The 17,083-nt window shown below is 37.5% G+C and overlaps 2 protein-coding genes across 6 annotated transcripts in view; one reads left to right on the top strand and one right to left on the bottom strand.

Moving 5' to 3' along the window:
• LOC112147790 (serine/threonine-protein kinase PAK 2) overlaps nt 1–5,790 on the bottom strand; it is a 21,400-nt gene extending 15,610 nt beyond the window's left edge. The window contains exon 1 of one of the 3 annotated variants that reach the window (XM_024274393.2): nt 5,356–5,790. The gene's annotated coding sequence lies outside the window, so the exon portion shown is untranslated. Of the gene's footprint in view, nt 1–1,074; nt 1,191–4,170; nt 4,319–5,355 lie in introns of those variants that run through there. The other 2 variants (XM_024274408.2, XM_024274400.2) reach the window with 2 other exon arrangements.
• Nucleotides 5,791–6,465: 675 nt separating this feature from the next.
• The window catches only part of hltf (helicase-like transcription factor), a 15,749-nt gene continuing 5,131 nt past the window's right edge, over nt 6,466–17,083 (top strand). For 2 of the 3 annotated variants that reach the window (XM_024274068.2, XM_024274061.2), the window contains exons 1-19: nt 6,466–6,617; nt 6,881–7,068; nt 7,152–7,318; nt 8,604–8,746; nt 8,826–8,905; nt 10,336–10,407; nt 11,530–11,721; nt 11,827–11,901; nt 11,979–12,024; nt 12,099–12,150; nt 12,245–12,270; nt 12,904–12,951; nt 13,542–13,658; nt 13,731–13,822; nt 13,918–14,061; nt 14,135–14,267; nt 15,445–15,580; nt 15,737–15,916; nt 15,999–16,114. In XM_024274068.2, coding sequence (XP_024129836.1) covers nt 6,883–7,068; nt 7,152–7,318; nt 8,604–8,746; nt 8,826–8,905; nt 10,336–10,407; nt 11,530–11,721; nt 11,827–11,901; nt 11,979–12,024; nt 12,099–12,150; nt 12,245–12,270; nt 12,904–12,951; nt 13,542–13,658; nt 13,731–13,822; nt 13,918–14,061; nt 14,135–14,267; nt 15,445–15,580; nt 15,737–15,916; nt 15,999–16,114 — 2,005 coding nt within the window. In that variant the 5' untranslated portion in view covers nt 6,466–6,617; nt 6,881–6,882. The remainder of the gene's footprint in view (nt 6,618–6,880; nt 7,069–7,151; nt 7,319–8,603; nt 8,747–8,825; nt 8,906–10,335; nt 10,408–11,529; nt 11,722–11,826; nt 11,902–11,978; nt 12,025–12,098; nt 12,151–12,244; nt 12,271–12,903; nt 12,952–13,541; nt 13,659–13,730; nt 13,823–13,917; nt 14,062–14,134; nt 14,268–15,444; nt 15,581–15,736; nt 15,917–15,998; nt 16,115–17,083) is intronic. The other variant, XM_024274075.2, reaches the window with a different exon arrangement.

The raw sequence follows: 17,083 nt of genomic DNA, 5'->3' as shown, positions 1-17,083 counted from the left end.
AAATCGAAGTGAGTCTATTTTCTCTCCATACACGAATGGTTACTTTAAAGAATATTCCCTTTACAGAGTTTGGAAAATTCATGCATGTGAGTTTATAAAGATGTTCATTTAGTCAGCAATGTATGTTTATGTCGACCGAGCGTTAGCATTAGCCGTCCTATGGGAAATTCCATTAAACGTTAGCATCAAGCTAGCAGACTTTAGCTTTATCTGCTAAATTGATTTATATTTTTATGAATCGATTAATCGATTTGATCAACCCAGCCCTACAAAAAAATGATACGTATCTTAAAATAAAGTGTCCTATTATCCCAAATAATTATCTAAAATATGAGTTAGGTTTAAGTAGGAAAATCAACCATAAACAGATGCAAAAGATTAACTGATGCTTATCGACTGTTTTGATACAGTAAAGTTTCACTTTCGGTATTTTAAATCCACGCTGATAACAAAAATGCCCAAATGGATGAGAGTATTTCTTAACACGCTTCGTGAACGCTCTCATCTTTCATGCTTTAGCCTAATAAGGTCAAATGCGGGGTTGCAGACGCCCTCGTTCAAACACGACCTCGGCTCTTCAGGTTCTTCTTCCAGCCTTGCAGAGCGATCAACTCTGAGCTGCACCGCGGCTGACATCACAGACAGGAAACAGGAAGCAAACAAGAGGTTTCCTCACTTCCTTTGTCTGCCCGCCAATTACGCCGCTCGTACCGACATGGAGTAAGAAACGTGGCTCAGGTGGGCCCGGCCTCCTCTTTAACCCACGGTGTGTGTGAGCCCTGCCGACCTGACCTACTGCCGACACCACTTCCTCCAGAGAAAGCCTTCCTGAAGGCAGACGCTGCTTGAACCAAAGCGCACACAACAGCAGCTCAAGGAGGAAGTGCTTTAACAAAAGCAGGTTGGAAACAAAACCACCCAAAAGCAAGGCTGCAAGAATATGATCCACTATTACTGTTCAATATCTGAAACTTTTATCACTCTTCAGCTCAAACAGAGTTTTCTTAAACTAACACACAAAAAAGACCAATAACTCCGTCCTGATCTCTGCGCTTTTAGCTGTTGTTGACTCACCTGAATTTGGTCTCTTCTGCTTCTTACAGAAGATCAGGTAAAAAAAGGAAATATCATCGTATCCCCGCTGTGCACGTCTGCATCTGCTGCTCGCGTAGCTGCTAAGCTGCTCCCTAACCCTTCCTTTCTCTCTTCACACCTATCTGGGCAGGTCTTAGCAGGCTGCCTCATTCCTCAGAGATCTTGGAAGTGGGATCTTCGTGTCTCGACAGGATAAAATTAGACTCAGGCCAGAAATAAGCTGCGTTTTCAAAAGTATTATGTGAGTGTAAGTGCTTGTTGCTGCCTGGCCAGGTTCAGACAAGTTGCCTCACAATTGGAATTTGGTAGCTGTGGGCTGCAGTTTGGACCGGGCCTGCTTCTCTTCTCGCACAGCAGACTCCTGGCTGCTTCGTCTCTCGTGTTCAATCATACTGTAGTCTTATACACTGGCTCTATTCTGTGTAGGGTCAGGATGTGCTTACATTGGTTCTCCAGGTACTCTGGCTTCCTTCTACATTTCAAAACCATTTTTCCTGGGCTGATCGTGGCTCTGAATGGTGAGCACTTTGTGTCTATTGTCCTCAGATGGACAGGTAACCTGTTCAAGAGGTTCCCTGTCTTTGTTCTTTGATATCTACAGGTGCATTCAGATGGAACACATTTGGTTTGCTTAAAGTGAACCAGAGTTAGTTTCCCTTGAGAATTCAGAACAAATTTTCCGTCTGAATAGAAGCTTTTCTTTGTCTTGTTGGGACCTAGTGCTGCTGTAACACTGCAGTGATATCATCCTAAAAGCTTTTTAACTTTTCTACTTTTTTTGCTTTTTGTTTTTACAGAATCTTTTTTGCCCTTGGCTATTTTATTTTTAATCATTTGCCTCTGCTCTCTCTCTTTATCCTCCTTTTTAAATCATTCTGGTGCATTTATCACTTAATAATGCAAAAGAGACCTGAATTTATAGCCATTTGCCATCGACTTTATATACAAACTAGATTCTCATCCTGTTTTTTTTTCTTTTATAAAATACTTAGGATGAGAGAGCTTCTTCATACTTTAAAAATCTTGTATTTTCCAAACAGCCCTTTTCTCTCAGATTTCAGGATTATTGAGGTTTCTTTGAATTCCTACAGGAAAGAGGCAGTTTTGTGGTTTCTCTCCAGAGAAACAAGTTTTTTAGCTTAGAGAGACAGACATTCTTGCTTTCTCCGTTTAAGAGAAGACTTTTTGATTTGGTCTACAGTTGCGGTTGGACTAAAAGGCCCAAAGCCATACCTTTAATTATAATGCTACTGTTATACTAATGGAGGTTGTGTTTAAATACAACAGAGGTGCTTTTTAACTTTCCTCTCTCACTGGTCTTTAAACTCCATGTTAAAGTCACTCATTTTTTTCAATTTCTCTGCTTTTTGATGCAGATTGCAAAAGTATATTTCTGCTTGTCTTTTTCTGTCATCTTTAACCCCAAAAACTGAAAATATAAGGTTGCTATTACCGAGTCAGACTCTGCTGAATGCAGGCAATAGTCCTGAAATGTTCATGTTTTGTCCTTACAACAAAAATCAACTTTTTTTTAGCTTTTAACTGTATTATATTTAAAAAAAATCCTAATGAAAAACAACTCCAAAGTGGTATTTTGCACCATTTATGCATCTCTGAGCATTCTTCTGAAACCCTGCGCTCTGAGCACCAGCCTCTCCCAATACCAAGAACGGCTGGGCTCCCACATTTATACGTGTGAACGTAGAGGAACAGCCCCTTCTACGAAGAGTCTGCACTGCCAGCACTGCCCCCAGGCTAACACACACACCCACTTTCTCAGGAGCTAAAACGCTTTCAATTTCCGCACGCGCACCTATAAAAATGGATTGACAGCAGCATGACAATTCTTACGTACATAATAAATGCAACAACACAAAATAAACTTCTCTTAGCTTCTCATTTACACGTCGGAAACTTCCTGTAGGTGTTATCACCTCCTGCACTTCAAATTCTAGACCGAAGTCTGGGTCAAGAGAGTAAGGCTACACGGTATTTACAACCATCTTTGCAAAAGTTCGGATAGTGTTTGTTTCGTGGCGAAACTGAGACACCCTGCCGAGGCCGGCTTTAGGATGATGTCATGAAATGGGCGGCACCCACAAGGAGTGAAAGGCGGAGCCACAGAGATCAAGGCGTCTTACTTCTACGTAGGAAAAGGATCTGACAAAAATAACTCATATTTCATAAAATATGTGTGCTTTTGCATGCCAAATTATTATATGTTGATATATAGTTTACTATTAAGTTTTCTATAACCAGAGATGATTTAATTTGAACAATCTAAGGTTTTGTTTATCATGTTGGAAGTTTTTGATGGCCTTCTCTGTCCAGTTCCAAAAAAAAAGTGTTTCTCTCAGTCTTCTTTGGTATCAGGTATAATTCATCTTTTGTTTTCTCACTATTCTTTCTTATTTTTAATTATCGCCTCCCAAAAAATAAATTAATTTCAATACATATAATCACTTTAATTCGTAGTGTTGAACACATCTTCAAAATCACCTCTATGCTTTATTTTCAAAACAACCATCTTTGATTTCTACTGAAAATATCATTGATTTAAACAGTTTTTGGTGCAAATTTGTGTAAACTCAAAACAAGTTTGCAAATTGAATGAAAGTTATATTCTTGAAAAACAAAGCTTTCATGAGAGAAAAACGTCAAAACAAAACGTAGAAAAAGATTAAACTAATTAAAATAATGCTGGGAAGCACTTTTTCTTCTTAAATTGATCTTTGTTTTTAAATAAAGAAAAAACTGTGTTCTTTATTGATTAAACTCTTTAAAATGAGTTTTATTGAGTTTATTAAGTTGCAGAATTGAAAGAAAATAACTTTAAATTTTAACTATCTTACTTGGTTTTGCATTTTTAGTAGACTTGCTGTTAAATGATCTAACAAGGAAAGGCAATCAGAAATAAAAATACTTAAAATTAAGATAACATTTTTCCTCTTTAGTAACAATTAGAAGTTACCAAACAAAAGCGTTGAAAGCATGAAAAACTTCATGATTTTCGGTCAGAAAATGTCCATCTAGAAAACATGAAAGATTCGGCCCAGACTGAGTCCTGTGACATACCCATCATCCTCTCTGTTCCTCATTCTCCCTCTTTCACTGCTCCTGACCATCAAGGGAAGCCCATTTCCTCATCCTGGTACTCCCCAAACCCCAGAAAAGTCGCAGGATCGAGCCGTCCAACCCCAACGCAGCAAACGCAGCCGCCGAGCTGTTTACAGGAAGTGAACAACATGCCTTTTGTGTTCAGCTTCTATAAAAGGAAATTGTGCGGAGGACTTCCAGGAAGAAGAGCGATGAAGCTGTGACGCTTCTGTGCTCCATTCAATAACAGTAACGAGCCGAGCCGCACGGCCAGATGGATAAACAACCATGGACTGTGTGGACTTCATGCGCAGAGCGTCTCAATTGCTCTAGTGTTCTGGTTCAAGCCTCGCTCAGCTGCACACCCACACCATACACCTATCCTGTTATTCAAACAGCTGCCTCGCCCTTGTGTCAACATTTGACAGATCGTAATCTTCAGCCTGAAATCCTTAGCCTCCAGCTCTGGATCGGCAGCAGATTCATCCTGGGGACTCAGGTGTGTCGGTTTCATGGTCTGGTGCAGAAATGGCCGCTTCACTGCAGCTGCACAAAAACTACTAAAGAAAAACTAAAAATCACAGGCAGAGATTTTAAGACTGCACTGCTTTGTGGCAGTGAGGTGAGAGGGTCACACCCACGTCACCAAAATGTTCCAGAGATGCTGAGCAGAGAAGAGCAAATAGGGGAGATTTTCTACGACATTGGGAGGCAAAAAGGCCACAAAAAAGTTCAAAACTTTGCTTTTTTGTGGTACCTTTGTTTAAAATGTGGCTTTGGGTACTTAATTGATATTTGCATTTATTTGAATGTATTTAAACTTTTTCATTTCTGTAGAAAACTACATTTGTGTCATTCAAAGCTGCTTTGACTTAAGTTTAAGCAGAAAAAAAGAACCAATGCAGCTTTTAATTGATTTATCTTTGTTTTTCTTACTACATTATCAAAACACCACTTAATTTTCAATAAAACAGCATAATTACACCCTACGTACAATATTAACGCCTAAAACATAAACTAATTAACGTAAATTAATGAAAAAATCAGAGCTGAGATCATTTCACTGAAGTGGAAGTTCCTCAAGTTATGTTTTTCTAATGTAAAAAGAAATTAAAACCCAAACTGGCACCAATACATTAACTTATATAAACTATATCAACTCACCCGTTGAGCCAACTCGAGGTAGTAATGTGAATTTCTGCTCTCCAGGTAAATCCCTACAAGTTCTCTAGTGTTTGCAAAGTTCGAGTCCGATTAAGTCCAGAGTTGAGCCTGAGATTTCGCCAAGACTTTCCAAAGAACCGGCTGTTCCTCAGAGACGGTGGACTTTTTCGGGTTTTCGCTCCCGGCACTCCGTGCTTCGTTCGGTCCAAGGAGGAACCTGGCGGAGAGGAGAGGAAGCGGAACCCCGCACAAACATGCCGAGGAGGATTCGGAACCTCGCGGCACCCGTAGCGCTCACAATTAGAAGAAAATACAAATTAAAGCTTTATTCTTTTTACTTTACCCGACATTACTACATGTAAAACTCGCGCTTAGAAGCAAATAACTAATGTAAAGCCTAACAACGTTAGTAAACAAAAAGTTAGGAAGAACAAGTTTATTTTCACACAAATACGCACTGCGCATGCGTGATGATCTCAACGGAAGTGATGATAGGACGATGGCTAGATTCCTTTGTTTTTCAAAATAAAATATCCAACTTCAATAATTGAGAATTTTTTAAACAAAAAACACATGAAAAATACAAAAGTGGAAGGCAGTTCTAAAGAAATTTTAATAAAAAAAAATACAGCTAGCCTATTAACAAGGATCTATCCGTTAGTGTTTTTAATTCTGTTACTTTTAACTAGAGCACCTTGCATCTCCTGGATTCTCTTGTTCTCATGCTGTTTAGACTTTGGCATTTTATGCTTACATTCATTGTATTTTACAACACTAAGTCACTTTGCTGCACCTTGAATTAAAACTTTATTGACTTCAAAGTAATTTTTTTTTTAATTGTGACCATAATTTTGTGATGTGTGCTGCTGACTTCTTGGCCAGGTCACCCTTGCAAAAGAGATCTCAATTGGATTTTGACATAGTTAAATAAAGGTTCAATTTAAAATAAATAAATAAATAAATAAATAAAAAACATGAAAGACTGATAATATATTGTGCTGAGCAAAATTTTATCAGCAGCTTCAGAATTGCGGTCTGATTCTATACACAGAACAACATGTCGCAGCCATAACAAACAAAAAGTGTATAAATAAATAAAACTGCGCGTCATGAGATTTTATTTTGAAAGATAAAAACGGAAGTAGTATTCTAGGCGCAGAAGAGTTTCATTTGAAAGTAGTCCAAACAGATTCTCCCAGCTGGTCGCAGGTTTTCTGCCGGGAAACCGAACACAAGCTATCAACACTGAAGGAGGATTTTAGGTAAGGCCTCGCTGGTAAATGTTGTTATTTATTACGACCAAAGTTCTTCAGTTTACACGAGGACAAAAGGCGCGTGCTAGCTAACAAACCTGTTACAGTACTGCTAATTTTGATGAACGTTTCCCACAAAATGGCTGTTTCGTTTTCGTTAAACCGAAAATTAACTTGAGAGGTGTGGTCTTATCTACCAAGTAATGAAGTGAAGCTTCTCCACAGCTACCTGAAATCTAGCAGGAAGTTTCTGTTGTCTTTCGTGTCTGCAGGCATGCTTTCCCACTGGTGGAGGTCGGGATGGGGCAGGTTCAGTGACGTGGACCTCTTCTCAGAACCCAACGAGACTCTGTCCCAGGCCATCAGAGCTGCAGCCTCCGAGGAGCCGGACGCTGATGGCAGCGTGCTGTTCGGTTACCTGCGGGGCTCTGTGGTGGGCCTCAGATACTACACAGGCGTGGTAAGGCTCAGACTGTCACTTCAACTCACACACACCTAAAAAAACCCAAACATTTAAACCCCAAATGTGTTCTCTCTGGACAGGTCAACCGAGGGGAGATGGTGGGTTTGGTGCGGGAGCCTCAAAATCCATACGACCGCAATGCAGTGATGGTTGCAAACGTTTACGGCAACCAGGTGGGCCACATCAAGAAGGAGCTGGCTGCAGCCATGGCCTACGTCATGGACAACAACCTGGCTAAAGTGGAGGGGTGAGTGTCATGGTGCGGGATTGATTCCACTTAGCTTTTCTCCTCATAAATTCAGAGCTTTCTGTGAAATTTAGAAAGTCTTTATCCAAATTGTTTTGAATCAGAAGCAGATGGTAAGCTGCAACTCCCTGCTTCGCTTCATTCTGATTCATCCACTTGGAGACAAATAGATCTTCGTTTTCCTCTTCTAAGGTGGTATCTGGATCAAAACTGTAGCACCGATACCGCTCACCACTTTTGGAATGTTAGCTTGGGTGTGTTAGAAGTCATAAGCTAGCAGGAGAGTGTGTTATTAGAGGGATGATAGGAAATGAGGGTAGGCTTACTGCGCGCCAACCGCCAGAGGCGAATTTCTTACGTGCTACTGTTGCTCTGCAGGAACTATGTCCTAGAAAACAACAAATTTTTGGCTAAAACGACACAGTAATAGTGAAAAGACTTAAAATGGATTTAAAAAAAATGATCCCAGTGGTACTTTAAAGGTTGTAACCAGAATAATTTATGCCTTCTCTAGTTATTTGCCTTTTTTAATGTGTCACACAATGAGATTTAACGTTAGTCGACTGCAAATATCTTAATTTTAATTAGTAAATGTCACATCAATAACATAAAACAAAAAAATATATATAATTTTTTAGCCACATCTTAAAGCCAAAAGAGTTTGTATTTTTATTAATATATTATTATATATTTTTTTAGATATTTGATGCATCTGTACTGTAGTAACATACACTTTAATTGCAGATTCTTAGTCCATAGAAACACAAAATACATAAAAATAAATAAAATAAAATTATATCCGTTTTCTTCTTGTCATTTATGCATTTTTTATATTTTTAATTAGTGGTACTTTTAGCAAATGTTGGTGTAAAAACAATTTTTATTTCAAATCAGGCAGCAGAAAAGTACATTTAATTTTTCTTTTTCGTCTGACAGCTATACATTTTGTTTATTAATTGGCCTCCTGATATAATTTAATACAGAATTATTATAGAAATTGTTTTCTTTTTTATTTCTATATTGCCTAATTTGAAGCCTAAGTAAGTTTTAGGACAATGTTTTATATTTTCAATACTCTGTGTGTTTAAAAACAAACCTAAAATATTAAAGCCAAACAGGAAAATGTAAACTTACTGTTCAGCTCTGAAAGCGTCCTACAGCAGGAGGGTTCTCGTTGAACACCAAGCGTTGTAACTGTTTATTAATTATATTTTTGTTGTTTTTTTATTTAAGTTGGACATTTGTGAACATTTCTGAGTTAACGTGAGCACTGTGTGGTTGTCAGGGTGGTACCTTTCGGAACTAACAACTCCTTCACCATGCCGGTCAATCTGTCCTTTTGGGGCAAAGAAGAGAACAAAACTGCCGTGATGGAAAGCATGGCACGGCGAGGATTCAGACTGGACCCAGACGGAAGCAAATTAACAGGTATGTCTGAGTCTTTCAAGGACATCTGTGGATGCTCTGAACATATCTAAATGCTCTAAAAATATTGTTTATTTTTTAGGTCAGAAGTCGTACAGCGTTTCAGGTGGTCAAGGTTCTTCATCCAAAAAAAGAGTGACCACCCCGCTAACCGCAGAGGAGGTAACTGGATGAAGTGATAGCAAATGTTTTTTCTGTTGAAAGAAAATCTGTCATTTCAATTTTCTGAAAAATGTATATTTAAGTCCCACTCCGATTATATTTTAATCTGTTTTTATATTGTTCCTAGGGGTCTTTTAGGAAGAATTTATGAGGTTTCTTTATGGGGTCATAAAACTGAACAAATGGGGGTCAAATCAGGATCTGCTTAAAGTGAACGAAAAAAACAGATTGTAAATTTGAAAGCAGTTTCAAAAATAAATATTAAAAACTTAAAGGAATTATTGAAAATGTGAACAAATAAAATTGAAAACTTGGAAAAAAAATATTGAAAATTTGAAAAAAAAATGTAAATTTGAAACTTGAAAAAACAAAAACTGTTACTAATTAAAAAATTAATTTGCATTTTCATATTTTCAACTTTCCTTTTTCTTTGTTTTTCATTCTTTGCTTTCAGTTCTCTGTTTTCAGTTTCAATTCAGATTTTCGAGTTTTTGCTGCTGAGCTAGTCCTTATTTACATGGGGGGGCGGGGCTTTGAGCTCATTGGCTGTTTTTCACATTTTCAATCTGTTTTTTTTTGTTCACTTTAAGCAGATTCTGATTTGACCCCGTGGTTTTTAGTAAAAAAAAAAAAAAACAAAAACAAAAAAAACATTTCGTTTGTAGGAGATAGTTTCTGCTCAGCGGCAGGAGTTCATTAGAATTTCACCTCAGAGCTGTAGGCGGGACTTTTAGTGCAGAGCAAGCCCACCCCCACTTCCCATCTGATTACACTCTGTAATGCCGAGCAATCTTGAAGCTATCCAGCCGTACGGCTTAGAACCAGATCTCACCTCAGAAAAAGAAAACAAGTTAATCAGGAGTGTCAAACTCCAGGCCTCGAGGGCCGGCCTCCTGCTGGTTTTTCAGAAATCTTATGCTGGTTACCTGGATCAGGTGTTCAGCAAATTAGGAGCTTCAATGGCAAACTGGTTGGAAAACAAGTAGGATTTTGACACCCCTGCTTTATTCGATCTGTCTATGAGCCGAAGCATCAGGGTGGAGCTTGTGTCCCGCCCACCGCATTTTCTAAGTTACAAATGCGCTCATTTTCAAACAGCTTTTTTTTTTTTTTTCATCTACTCCTGATTCCCAACGATTTCAGTAAAGAAATACTCAGAAATGCAATTTTAGGCTTGATTTTCTTAATATATGTCCCCCATCTTTAGAAAAATGCTACAAGAACTTGTTAGAAACGCCAAAAAACAGATTTTTATCAGAGTGGGTCTTTAAATATTTCAGTTATTCTGGTTTGAATTTTACTTAAGTTAATATTTATGAGATTATTAGTTGACATAATGACACACATCTTCTGTATTTACATCTAAATCAATTAACTTTTACTCCTCTTAGTTTGTCTTTTCTAAATTCCACAAACATCGTCTCTTTCAGCTGAAGAATGCTTTTGATAACCTGTTCGAAGGTTTGATGGAGAGTAAAGACGGCGAGAAAGAAGCCGCAGAGGCGAGTATTGAATCCGTGTTTCTGTCTGCTGTTGGGATCATTTTTGATTTATGTCCTCGATTTGTGTTTGACAGAGGTCACATTGTTGAGATGTTTTTCACACTAAATTGGTGTCTACTTCGAAATAAACAACTAGCTGTTTTGGGGATGTGATTGTGAAAATGTTTTATCTTTTTTAATGCATTTTAGCAGAAACAGAATCTATTTTCTGAATCTTTTTTTTTAATAATAGTCATAGTCATATTACTTTTAAAAAAAATAATAGTCATTTGATGTTTTTTCATAATGATCATATATTACATATTAAAACGGTTATTTCTACAATGCACATGTTCAGTTCATGCATCAGGAAATCAGAGTTCCTGAATCTCCTCCTTTATGAGAAGAAACAGACAAATTTTTTAGATCAAAAGATAAAATTTATTTCTAAATTTATGGCTAAAATGTATTGCCGGTTATTAGCAAAGAGTAACCTGATCAAACCAAAGAAAGTGAACCTGGATTTATCTTTTCATGCTCAAAAATATTAAAGCAATGTTTATTATTTATAAAAATGTTTGTTCTGGATCTTTTTTTTTATTTAACTATAACAGACCTGAACTATCACAAGAAAATATACAGTTAAAACTATAAAGTAGAGATAAAATACAATTAAAATGATTAGTATAAGAATAATTAAAAGGTTAAATTATGAGTAATCTAGTCATCTCAAGAGTGACGTGTATCTAAAAATAGTCTTAGCTTCTAATTTGTCTGTTTATGCTTTTATTCTGTGTTTTTTTTGTCTGTGTGGGGAGCTCTGCAGTTGTTGTTACAATGTGATTTAACAATTACAAATAAATTGATTGATAGTTGGGTATTTGTATAAATCATTTAGTTGTAGCCAGGCGGGATAAAAAAAAAAAATAGAGAATTTCCACCAGAGTTTTTAAATAAAATTATTATTTCTATTTCTATGTATTTTAACCTCAGATTTACCTCAAAATGTCTAAAGTGTGATCATATTTTAAGTTCATATAAGTAGAAAAAAATGGTGCAATTGTTTTTATGATGATAAAGGACAGAAATGACCAATAATTTGATGTACAAATGATAAGAATTTGTTACTGTGGTTCTCTGCAGTCTGTGGCCACGCCCCTCCTGCCTCACCAGAAACAAGCGCTCTCCTGGATGTGCGCGCGAGAAAACAAATGTGCGCTGCCGCCGTTCTGGGAGAAAAGAGGCGAGCTGTACTACAACACCCTGACGTGTTTCTCCTCCAAAGAGGTCCCAGAGAGGGTCCGCGGGGGCATCCTGGCAGATGACATGGGGCTGGTGAGTTTTAGAAAAACTCCGTAGGGGGGAGGAGTCTCCATGTTTCGCTCCAAAGAGATAAAGGATCAATGGGAATTCAAAATTCTCTATGATTTTGTTTTTCAGGGTAAAACTCTGACGACAATCGCCTTGATTCTCACCAACTTTCACAAAGGGAAGCCTCTGCCTGTGGAGAAATGCGTAAGTGTGTTTTTATTGGATTCTAATGTTCTATTTAATCTAGTAACTCTATTTCAATTTCTATTGTGTGTTTACAGAAAGAACAGCCCTCACCTTTCAAGGCTAAAACCAAACCATCAGAAGGTAATTGTCCTGCTTTTCATTTATTCCGTGAAACCGTAAACAGAAAGTGTGATGTGGCGTTTTATCTCCTGCAGATGAAGCTGCCGGAACAAGCGGAGGAGGAGGAGGAGATCCCTGCTCAGACACGTAAGCATCTTTTATCCTCAAAAGAATTTTAAAAAAGGGTTGTTTTAGCTTTGAAACACTAAAATAATTCTGTCAAACATGATTTATGGAGCAGAGGAAACATGGAGGAAACCGAAAAAAGTAAGAGCTTTTTACATCTTAATGAAGTTATTTAAAGGGGTCCTACCATGAAAATTCTTGAGGTTTTGAGTGCATTATACGGTTCATTCCTCTCTATAAAGAATGGTATTTCGATCCGTTCATGCATTTAAGAGTAATCCTCTAAAAACCTGCACAATCTACAGCAGCCCCTCCCATACCCACGAAAACGAGCGGGTGGAAACGTGCTGATGTAAGATCGATACCAACCGCAACCTCCGCGGTACCAAAGCTGCAGTAAAAAGTGTTGAACCTGACCTTCATACAGATGCTCAAAATCCATCAACAAAATAATAAGTTTAAATAAGTGAATAAGAGCCTTGGGGAGGCTCATTGGTCTATGGCTAAAGGATGACATCATAAAATGGGCGGGACCGACATGGAGCGAAAGACGGTGCCTCAGAGATCGAGACGTTTTACTTCCGTGTATTAAAACGGTCCACAAAATTACTCGTATTTAAAAAATAATTTATTTTTAGTCTTCCGAAGGTAATGTATGATCATATATATGGATATAGTTTACTCTGAAATGCTGATGAAAATCATGGTATGGCCCCTTTAAATATTCTTTTCTTTGGATTATAGATTTTTAACTTTATTTTTTTTCAACTACAGATTTAAAGAAAGGAAAGTTGAAAGCTGCAAAGCGGAAACCCAGTAAAGGTGCGTCTCTGCTAAAGTTGTGAGCTTACCTGTCAAAATAAAAGCTTAGTAAAGACCCACTCTGATGAATTTTGTGTTTTTGGTGTTTTTTCCTATGATATATGTTAGAAAATTAAGGTCAAAATTGTATTTTTTTTATTCAAATCAGGGGCAGATGAAAAAAATGTCGGCTGAAAAAGCTTGTAGCAGGAGCGTAGATTTGCGCCACTGATTTACGACTAGATCCATGTAGGTTTTTTGTTTTCCTCGTCATTTATGCAACATCAGTAATGTTGGGTTGGTGGTGTGAGGATCTTTAACCCTTTAACACCGGAGTCCCAGTGTTTATGTTTTTTTGATTTACTCAGACATGAATTTGCTGTTGCAAAAAAACTATGTCCTAGAAAATGACAGTGTTTTTTTTTTTTTTTTTTTTTTTAATAAATGACACAATAATGATTAAAAGACCACTAGGAACATATTAGAACAAATCTAAAGGTGATTGGAGTGGGACTTTAAAATTTTCTGTGACAGAAAATGTAAAAATAATGCACATATCTTAACTGATGAGCACATTTTTAGTGTCAGGTTTGATTTGGATTCATCTGTTGGTTACACAGACGCTCCGGTGTTGCTGGAGGACCTGGACTTTGCAGCAGCTCTGAGTGGTTCTTCAGCTTCAGGCCCAAAGAAGAAGAAAAAGTCACAGAAGTCCAGCCTCAAAGATGGTAAGTTTGTTTCTGATCTGGTTTTCTGTGACGGTTATGTTTGAAATTCCTCATTCCTCGTTCCGTGTGCAGGCGTAGAGTCTTCCTACTCATCAGACCCGGACGACACGTCGGCAAGAGCTACTCTCATCGTCTGTCCTCTTTCTGTGCTCAGCAACTGGCTGGTACATAACAAAACGGTTCATTAAAAAGACAGACTGTCAGTAAAAGCTGCTTGGAGGTTTTCATTCCTGTTGATTTCTTTGCTCCCTGCACGCAGGACCAGTTTGAGCAGCACATTGACCCTGACGTGAAGCTCAACGTCTACCTGTACTACGGATCCGATCGCAACAGGAACAAGAAGTTCTTGTCTTCTCAGGACGTGGTGATCACCACCTACAACGTCCTGTCTACCGACTTCGGAGTAAGTGAATCCGCATAACATGGATGAGCCCACGAATACACCTTTTTACAAGTTTTTGTTGCCGTGCTTTCAGAATAAAAGCCCCCTACATGGAGTCGACTGGCTGAGGGTAGTGCTGGATGAAGGACACTTTATAAGAAACCCCAATGCACAGATGAGTAAGGCCGTGCTCGAGCTGAAGGCTCAGAGACGGTGGATTCTGTCGGGTGAGTTCTCCCCTTAGGAAACCTAAAAACTTACGCACAAATGTTAGCAAGAATATCTTCTAAAAGGAGATTTTTATTTTTTAAATAAGCCCAAATAGTAGAAAATCTCATTTAACTAGATAAAGTTCCAATACCTGCAATAATGTCAGTGAAAATGCTGAAGCTTTTTACTGAAAATGGTGACGCAATTTACTTTAACTTCCGAAGGGATTTGCTGAAAATGCAAAAGACGTGTGCAAAATGTTAAATTTGCTAAAAGACTGGAAATTTTGTTAAAGAACTATGAAAGAGTGCTGAAGTTGACCTAAATTTTTGAAAATTTTGTAGTAAAATTGACATTAAAAATCCCTAATACATAACAATTTTGCAAAAATATTTAGTCTATTCCTTAAAATATGAACTAGACTCCAAATTAGCACAAAAAATTTTGTAGATTACAAATTAGTCAAAAAAAAGCTAGCCCTTTGCTTAAATACCGACTAAACTCCAAAATAGCTGAAAAATTGTCAGTAAACTAAATTACTCAAAAATGCTAGCCTGCTGCTAAAATAAAAGCTAAACTCTAAATTAGCCTAAAAATCCCCGTAGATAACAAATTAGCCAAAAACGTTAGCATGTTGTTCAAATATTAGCTAATCTCTAAATTAGCATAAAAAATCCTCAGTAAATCCCAAAATAGCCAAAAAAAGCTAGCTTGTTGCTTAAATACTAGCTAAACTTAAAACTCCTAAAATTCCTCTGTAAACTAAATTTGTCAAAAACGTTAGCTTGTTGTTAAAATATTAGCTAAACTTTAAATTAGCCTAAAAAATCTCAGTAGATTCCAAGTTATCCAAATGAGCTAGCATAATGCTAATATAACAGCTCAGTGGCAATTTTTTTAAAATTACTATAAAAGATTAAAAACATGAATATATTTAAAGGCTTGTTGCTAATCTACTTAAAATTTTGACATTTTGACTTTTTAATTCATTTCCTATGGGGCATATTTTGGTCAATTTTTCAAAAACTATAAAGTTTACGAATACCAAAAATGCAAGCAGACATTTCTGCAATAAATCTAATTGATTTGAAAGCAAACTTTTAAAAGCTTTTGCTAGCTTTCGATATAAACAGCTTAAATTTTCCTTTATATAAAATGATGTAGGTCATGAAAAGAGTGCATTTGTTCCTTTAGGTACTCCCATCCAGAACAGCGTGAAAGACATGTGGATGCTGCTGGCCTTTCTGCGTCTGAAACCCTTCGACGTCAGAGAGTGGTGGAACCGAGTGATCCAGAGACCCGCCCTGCAAGGAGAACGGGCCGGCCTGCAGTGAGTGCTCCCAAACAGTCCTGCAGTTAAATAACAATACTCTAGAGGGCGTTATTTAGCTTCAATGTTCCATTATTTTTTGGAAAAATCTTCCAAATTTCTGCTTAAATGATCTTATCCATCTTTTAATTTCACATTGATTCAAAATGTGAGCAGAAACCTGCAGAATTTGGTGAAGTGCATCACCCTACGGCGGACCAAGAGCAGCGAGGTGAACGGCCAGCGTTTGGTGTCTCTGCCCGACAAGAAGGTTTACGTGGAGCAAGTGGAGCTCAGCCAGCAGGAGAGGGAGGAGTACGAGCTAGCACGCAATGAGGGGCGGAGCACCATCGGCAGGTGAGGCAGACGGGTCACTTTTGGAACAAATTAACATTTCTATTATGATGTGAGAATGTGAACGTCTGTTATCATTTCCCAGATATGTATCTGAAGGGAGCGTCTTGAGGAATTACGCTGATGTTCTCGTCATTCTGATGAGGCTCCGACAGCATTGCTGCCACCCTGATCTGCTGGCAAAGACGGCCTCGGATTTGGGTAAAATCCTCACACCTGTCAATCACAGTAACATAAAGAGTTCTAACTTTCTAAGTAAGTTTTCTGACAATAGTTAGGGTTCTATACCAAAGAGAGTAAATGAAAATGGCAAAATTGCTTTTGAAAAATAGGAGAAAAGTTTTCACGCTCTCAGATTCAAAACTAATATAAATCTGTTTAATGGAAATAAAGAAACCGTCTAATTTCCTCACACAAGCGTAACAAAAAACATTTCCAGAACAGTAGGCCAGCTAGATATCTATATTTTTGTACCAAATACCAGTTTCAGTTCATTCGAACCTAATGTTCTTAACAAAAACTAGAAAAGACTTCTTGCATCACGGCTTTATTCATCCTCCGTGAAGCTGAATCCACAAATAGAAAATGTTATCAGAAGTGAACGGACCAAATCAGCCAGAGCAGGTCGTCTCCTCCCAGACGTTTCACGATGCTTCATCCTTTTCATAGGAGAAATTCTAGACCGACTTTGGCCTTAAAAAACTTAGATCAAAGGTCTGTGACCATCAACACTTCAAGAACTATTCAGGCTGATTTCTTACCAACCACAACCCAGTAGGAGCCACAAAGTCTGACTTCATCCCTTAGTGAAATAAGTCACTAATTTGATTTTTAGTCATTGTTACTATCATGATAACTATAAAATACATATTTTGGGGGGCATTAAAATATAAACATAAAGATAAAATATCACTTTTTTCAATATATGAGACAGTTTATAACTTTTGAGGTTCACATGACATCCTATCAAAATAAAATAACAGCAAGCTAGTGTAATGTCAGCAGTGATTTTACAAAAAACGTCTGTTTATTTTATTGCTATTGATGCGTCTCAGCCATAAATTGGTAAACCTAGCAAACTAAAATTAAATTAAACCCATTTAAAAAATTGACATTATTTGTTTTTACTCAGTTCATAATTTTTAATGTAATTTTTAAAAGCGTATTATT

The sequence above is a fragment of the Oryzias melastigma genome, linkage group LG22, assembly GCF_002922805.2.
Source record: "Oryzias melastigma strain HK-1 linkage group LG22, ASM292280v2, whole genome shotgun sequence".
NCBI lineage: Eukaryota > Metazoa > Chordata > Actinopteri > Beloniformes > Adrianichthyidae > Oryzias > Oryzias melastigma.
Note: the sequence above shows the minus strand (reverse complement) of the source record. Positions and strands in the feature narration are given on the sequence as shown.